Raw genomic sequence first — 7,628 nt, 5'->3', positions numbered from 1 at the left:
CATGCCCGGTTATTTTTTTTTATGTATTGTAGAGACGAGGTCTCGCCATGTTGCTCAGGCTGGTCCCGAACCCCTGAGCTCAGGAAATCCTCTTGCCTCTGCCTCCCAAAGTGCTGGGATTGCAGGTGTGAGCCACTGCACCTGGCTTAATTAAAAAAAAATTTGTGGATACGAGGTCTGGCTATGTTGCCCAGTCTGATCTCAAACTCCTGGGCTCAAGTAATTCTCCTGCCTCAGCCTCCCATAGTGCTAGGATTATAGCTGTGAGCCCCTGTGCCTGGCCTGCTTGTCATGTTAAATAGCTACATAATATCCCATTGTGCCAATGGGCCAGAGTTTGTTCATCTAGTCCCTGTCATTGGATAATTTCCAATGTTTTTATATTATAAAAGCACACATAAAAATGTCTTCATACTTTTTTCTCCCCTTGGGATATAGTTCCCCAAGTAGAATTTCTAGGTCAGAGATTTGAGTCATTTTACTCTGATTGTTGCATGTTGCCTCAGCAACCTCCAGGGGACCCAGACAACGCAAATTGCCACCCTACTCTATCTCAGTCTCCACAGCACCGACAACATAAGATTTTGTCATTTTTATTTATTTTTGCTCATTTAATAGGTACATAATAGTACCTTACAGTTATTTAATTCCCATTTCTTTCATTGCTTGGTGAGACTGGGCACACTTCCATGTGAGGAGTTATTGTCTGCTTTTCCTTGTGTGTAAACTGTTCATCTCCTCTGACATCTTATCAAGAGAAATCTGGGGGCTGACCTTATATATTTATATCAAGCCTTTACATACTTAAATAGTACATTTTTCTCAGTTATGTCTGCCATTTTTTACTCTAGGGGAGCTGTCCAGTTGTTGGGAGCTGATACTATCCTGTCCCATGTGGGGTGGAGTTGAGATGATTTCTGGACTCTAGAATGATGTTGTTGTTGTTTTTCCAGAAGGGGGAAAAAGTCAGTCAGATGGCACTCTCTCTCTCTGGGCTTCTGTTTTCCTGGGGGGACAAGGGCTGGGCTGAGAGGACATCCGGTTGCCAAGGCCACTCTGTGGAATGAGAAGCCTTGCTGGGGGCCTCAACAGAAAACTGTGCTGAGGCTGGGCAGCCCTCTGTAGTCACGTGGGTTTCCTGGACCATTATTTTCTCCCACTCACAGTAGGGCCATGAGAGAAACAGCAGAATATTGAAATCAGAATCATCATTACAAGTTCTGACTGATCCTCAGTATAGCATAGTGGTTAAAGGAATGGGTCCTTGAGCAGAGAGACCTAGCTTCATGTCTTGGTGTCTATGTATACCAGATGTGTGGTTTTGGGCAAGTTGTAACCTTTCTAAGCCTTCATGTCATTGGCCTTCAAGTAGTGTTTCATTTATGGCTGTGTAAAAAGTCGTTCCAAAACTTAGTGGCTGAAGACAATAACAATTTTATTCTATCTCACAATTTTTTTTTTTTTTTGAGTTGGAGTCTCACTCTGTCACCCAGCCTCGACCTGCTGGGCTCTGGCGATCCTTTCACCTCAGCCTTCCAAGTAGCTGGAACTACAGATGCACGCTATCACGCCTGGCTCATTTTGATTTATTGTAGAGATGAGGTCTCACCAAGTTGCCCTGGCAGGTCTCGAACCCACAGGCTAAGACAATCCACTCACCTCAGCCTCCCAAAGGCGCAGGATTACAGGCTGAGCCACCGAGCCCGGCTTGTCTCACAATTTTGTGGATCAGGAATTCAGATGGGGCTTAGATGAATGATTTTTCTGCACCATATGGCATCGATTGGATCAATTGGGTCACTTGGCGGTATTTAGCTGGCAGCTGGGCTGGGCTGGAGGATCCAAGATGGCTTCACTTTTTATTTTTTGAGATAGGTTCTTGCTATGGTGCTCAGGCTGGTCTCAAACTGCTGGGTTCAGGTAATCCTCCAGCCGCCTCCTTCTGAGCCAATGTGGCTTCACTCTTATATCTGATCTCTACATAGTTTAAGGCTCTCTCCACATAGTTTCTCCCACAGGGTGACTATACTTCTAACATGGTGGCTCAGGGTTCAAAGAGTAAGTGCTCCAAAATAAGAGGAAGAAGCCGCCAGTTTCTTAAGGGCTGGACCAGAAAGTCACGGTATCACTTCTGCCATATTCTACTGGTCAAGCAGTCACAAAGCCTGTGATGGGAGGAGTGATGGATAAATTGGGGCCATCTTTAATCTGCCAAAAGTGAGGGGAAAAAACTCTCATTTCTGTTACCTCAGCACTTTGGGAGGCCGAGGTGGGAGGATTGCTTGAGCCCAGGAATTTGAGACAAGCCTAGGCAACAAAAGGAGACTTCATCTCTACAAAAAAAAAATTTTAAATTAGCAGCTACTCGGGAGGTTGAGGCAGAAGGATCACCTGAGTCCAAGAGGTCAAGGCTGTGGTGAGCTGTGATTGTGTCACTGCCCTCCAGCCTGAGCCAGAGAATAAGACCCCAACTCAAAAAAAGAAAAAGAAAAAAAAAATACCTTAGGGCTATGAGGATTAAATGAGATAATGCGTGCAGAGGCAGATTTACCATGAAGCTAATGAAACTTCAACCATGGGCCTCCTTAACTGAATGATCTCTTCCAAGTCCTGGTATCTAATTTTGTGTTCATAATTCTTCTTTTCCTTTTTCTTAAAGAGGACCTCCAACTGTATAAGAATCAGGCCCCCCAAATCCTGGCTCTGTCCCAAATGCCTGTAACAGTACTTAGCACACCTCCTGACACAGAGGAATGCTCAACACAGGGCCCCTCCCAGTGCTAGGCTGATGCCTGGTTCCCTCTCTGTGTCTGAGGAGAGGGCTCATCCTCTCACTCTGTCCTTTCCATTTTTTCAGGATCATTTCTTTTTCCCTTTTCTTCAAAATGTAAGTAAAACATGCTGAGAGTAATTTCATAATCACAAAACTGCCCTCCCATTTGGCCCCTGCATCTACCCCCTGACCTCACCACCCACCAGGGAGGTGGGTCTTACCCTGGGCATTGTGCCAAGTTCTTAGCTCTGCCCTCTAGAATCTCTAAAGGAAATCAGACTGAAGAGGGGAAAGCCAGCAGGGGGAGGCAGCATTCCCGGTGCCCAGCTTGGTCTAGGAGACATTGAAATTCCAGGGCCGAAGTTCTGAGACAAAGATCATAATGAGACAGGAAGGTGGCAAAGGAAGCAGCCCATTTGCATGACAATAATTGAGCCAAGAATAGAAAGCCAGAGGGATGCAAGGGTGAGGCTGGCAGCTGAGCTGGGCTAAACCTCACAAATCAGACTACCCAGCTTTGCTCTGCAGGCAAAGGGAGGCTGAGCCCTGTGCCAGGCTTGGCAGGGAAAAAGAGTGGGGAGGAGGACACGGCCCAGGGCATTGTGGGATTGTTGGCCAGGCTGGACTTTGCCTTCCTCCTCCTCCTTTGGCCGGGAGCCCGCTTTTGCTTGCCTTCTTCCTTGTGGGCTCTGTGGCTGTAGGGCTGACCAAGTGGGCATCATGGCTGCTCAGAAGGATCTCTGTGATGCCATTGTGATCGGGGCAGGCATCCAGGGCTGCTTCACTGCATATCACCTGGCCAAACACAGGAAGCGGGTTCTCCTGCTGGAACAGGTATTGTGTCCCTTCTGCACTCCTGCTCTTAGGGACTGTCCCTCTCTTCTCCCCTGAAAAGGAGTTTCCAGAGCCATCAGTCTACAGGGCAAGACCAAAGGGCCTGAATCATCATAAATCCGTGTAATGTGAATTGTCATGACAATTCAAAGAAAGTTTCACTATCTCTCAGACCCACGTTGGATTTCCTGCTTTTACTATCTCCCAGTTTCTGCCCTTGACCAGATGTCCCATGGCCTGTTCTCTTCATTCTTGCCACCTTGTTTCTTCTGTGCTCAAATGGTTGATCTAATCCAGGAAAATAATCAGGTCTGCTCTGGGTAATCTTAAGTAAAGATAATTTTGCCTAGAGGCAAAGGTTGATTTATCAGCCTGAGAGGTAGGAATCTTCCCTGTGTATTCCTGGCTTCTCATCACAGAACCCAACAGAAGCTTCTATTTTTTCCACCACCTCTGGCTAGTAGCAAGCTTCCTTGTTTGATACCAGGGACCACTGCCTATGTGGTGAGCCCTGTGTATCTGCAGGGTCCTCCAAAGGCAGGACCAATCAGTTTACCATCAAAAGTTTCTGCTGCAGTGGGCTCTCCCTTTCCATTCTGCCTGTAGCTATCCAGGCCAGTTATGGTTTACTCTTCCTGGTAATGAGCCGGAGTAGTTAGAAACCTTCTTCATTTCTCTATCAGTTTTCTTAACGCCCAAAGGATTCCCGGTTCATCTTCTCAGGAAACTCTCCATCTTTTACTGAATTCCAAAGTGGTTCCCTAATCCTGAGTAATCTGAAGCCATAGAGAAATAAAGTCAGCATCAGTTTCCTTGTTCATAAAATGGAGGGGTTAGACTAGAATGATCTGGAAGTTTCTTTCTAATTCTGCTTCTCTATGAGTCTAAGTGGAATGAAATTGCAGCAGGATGGTGGAAGACTAGCTAACAAAGGGACTTCTGGATGTGAAAGAAGGTTAGCAAAAAGGAAGCCTAAGTTTCTGCTTCTATCTTGATCACCAAGTCAGTAAAATTGATCATAAAGGGAGAATTTGGAAAGATTGTACAGAAATATTTGGAAGATAAGTGGTTCCTGGCTGACAACACACAATGAAATGGCTTCTAAAGTGGAGTGCAGTGTAAGAGGCAATGGCTTTTGTGCTCTCTCTTGCTCTCCACTTCCAGTTCTTTCTACCACACTCCCGAGGAAGCTCCCATGGACAGAGCCGGATAATCCGAAAGGCATATGTAGAAGACTTTTATACCCAGATGATGGATGAGTGCTATCAGATGTGGACCCAGCTGGAGCACGAGACTGGAACCCAGCTGCACAGGTGGGCCAGAGGAGGGATTCTGGAACCATGGGACCCCTGTACCCGGAGGTGCTTTTAGTATGTGAGGTGGCAGTGCCATGAACACTTGAAATGCAGTGGGAGGGACACAGGTCCAAGGAAGTGCCAGACACATGGTAGTGCCCTTACGGTCACTGCCCTTACGGTCACCCCACAGATCCAGTTGGCTCCAGCCAGGGTCTGAGTTCCAGGACTGAGTTCAAACCACGTGTCTAAGACCAGCAGAGGCTGTATGGGGAAAACTGCCAGACAGGCACTGTGGGCAGATACCCAGGCTGGGCAGGGGAATGCTGGAGTTTGTTCTGCACTTCTCTAGAGCCCTCTGAAACTCTTTCAGGGCAAGGGTTGAGATAGAGGAGATTTTGCCTTCTGGATTCTTTATATTCCTGTCAGCAAAAAGGAACTTACCATGCTGGGTCTTCACCCCCTCCCATAATGACTCTGTAAACCCACTTCATTCTCTCTGAATACCTTGTCTTGTAGGAACAAAATGGAGATGCTCCTGTGGCCAGATTGCCTGCCAGGGAGTGAACCTGCACCCCGCATTTCCCTGTTGCCTTCATGGCTGACTCTAACCCTTAAGACTCCTCCCTCACTGACCTTTCAAACACTCAAGGAGAAGAAAACTAATAACCTGTGATGCAATAGGAACCTTGACCTTCCACCTCCCCTCCTACCTCCTCTGTGACTCTTAAGTGAACTTCCCCCAAACCCTGGCTCTACCCTACAGGGCGGCAGTTATTTTAATGGCCAGGAACCAAGAGGTTACTGTTCTGTTGCAAAAACACCATTAACTTAAGAACAAAGTGAAATCCATTATGCAAATACAGCCAGGGCAGCTAATCACAGATTTATTCAGAGGCAGCTAATGCACCCAGCACCCAAATAAAGGAGCATATCAGCCGGGCTCGGTGACTCAGCCTGTAATCCCGCCCCTTTGGGAGGCTGAGGTGAGTGGATTGCCTGAGCCCGCGGGTTCAAGACACGCCTGGCCAACTTGGTGAGACCTCATCTCTACAATAAATCAAAAAATCAGCCGGGAGTGGTAGCGCATGCCTGTAATTCCGGCTACGTGGAAGGCTGAGGCGGAAGGATCACCGGAGCCCAGCAGGTCGAGGCTGCGGTGGCTGGGAGCGGCCACTGCACTCCAGTCTGAGCGACAGAGTGAGACTCCAACTAAAAAAAATTTTTTAAATAAATAAATAAATAAAGGAGCATGTCTTGCTAGGGGGTGGCCTGGCAAAGGGACCCTTCTCTGTCAGCTCTCTGTGAATACTGCTGAGTATCTTGTGCTAAAAGAGTTGCCCTGGGCCTTGGAGGGCACCCTTTGCCCCAGCAGACAATGAGGCACCTCAGAGATGTTAGGAGAGTGTCTGGAATCTTTCAGAAGGAAGATGATTCTGGAGTCAGACAGGCTTGGGTTTGACTTTATGCTCTACCCTTTACCAGTTACATGATCTTGAAAAATTTTCTTTACCTCTCTGTGCCTCACTTTTTCTCATAGGGCTCTGTACGTTTTTTTTGTTTTTTGTTTTTTTTGAGTTGGAGTCTCACTTTGTTGCCCAGGCTGGAGTGAAGTGGCATGCTCACGGCCACTGCAACCTCAAACTGCTGAGTTCAGGGGGTCCTTCTGCCTCAGCCTCCCAAGTAGCTGGAACTACAGGAGCTACCACGCTCAACAATCTTTTTTTTATTGTAGAGACGAGGTCTCACCAAATTGCCCAGGCTGGTCTCGAACCCCTGGGCTCAGCCAATCCTCTCGCCTCTGCCTCCCAAAGTGCTGGGATTACAGGTGTCAGCCGCCACATTTGGCTCTGTAAGGATTAAACGAGACCTTTGTAAAATAGTTGGCACAGTGCCTAGTGCCTTTCGTTAAGTGGCAGTCCCTTCCACCTGTTTTGGGTCAACCATGTCCTAGGTCCTTTGGGTGATGGAAGAGGAAAGGCAGGAGGAGACAGATGGGATGTAACAACCATGGACAGCAATGGGAACGGCTGTAGGAGAGAGGAAAGGGGCTCTTGGATAGGAGAGTCTTATAATCGGACAATCCTCCTCTTTGGCAGGAGGACAGGAATTTGGAATGACTTTGGAACAAGACCTGGCTCTAAATCTCAGTTCTGACACACTTAGCTGTGTGGTTTGGAGCAAGCTGGTTAACCTCTGTGAGACTTGGTTTTCTCATCCGTAAGGTAGGAGTGATAATACCTATTTAATGGGGCTGTTGTGAGGATAAGCATGTAATAGCTTTTCCATCTTGTACCTGGAAAATCATCATCATCATCATCCTCAGCACATATTTATCTCTTACAATACGAAATTAGGGGCTGTTCTAAGTACTTGATTTATATGTAACTCATTTAATTCGCCCCACAACCCTATGAGAGGGTTGCTACTGAGTAGTCAGGGTCTTAACCCATTAATGTAAATCACAGAATTACTATACTCTCAATCTACAACAAGTGTTGGCAAATGTTGCTGTAAATGTTCACATAGTAAGTATTTTGGGCTTTGCAGGCCATATGGTCTCTGTTACAACTAATCAACTCTGCCATTGTCGTGTGAAAGCAAGATGTAAATAGATGAACCTGGATGTGTTCCAATAAAACTTTATTTATGGTCACTAAAATTTGAATTTTATGTAATTTTCATGTTTCACCAAATATTCTTCTTCTTTTTTTTTTTTTTTTTTG

At 46.6% G+C, this 7,628-nt stretch overlaps 1 protein-coding gene across 1 annotated transcript in view; it reads left to right on the top strand.

Annotated features, from left to right (window-relative positions):
• The first annotated feature begins 3,073 nt into the window (after window positions 1-3,073).
• PIPOX (pipecolic acid and sarcosine oxidase) overlaps window positions 3,074-7,628 on the top strand; it is a 15,429-nt gene continuing 10,874 nt past the window's right edge. The window contains exons 1-2 of the mRNA XM_008064191.2: window positions 3,074-3,607; window positions 4,772-4,920. Of these exons, the coding sequence (XP_008062382.1) occupies window positions 3,494-3,607; window positions 4,772-4,920 (263 nt within the window). The 5' untranslated portion in view covers window positions 3,074-3,493. The remainder of the gene's footprint in view (window positions 3,608-4,771; window positions 4,921-7,628) is intronic.

Source organism: Carlito syrichta, unplaced genomic scaffold (genome assembly GCF_000164805.1).
Source record: "Carlito syrichta isolate Samal-C Ts95f unplaced genomic scaffold, Tarsius_syrichta-2.0.1 Scaffold307219, whole genome shotgun sequence".
Classification (NCBI taxonomy): domain Eukaryota; kingdom Metazoa; phylum Chordata; class Mammalia; order Primates; family Tarsiidae; genus Carlito; species Carlito syrichta.
This window is presented reverse-complemented; position numbering and strand designations above follow the sequence as displayed.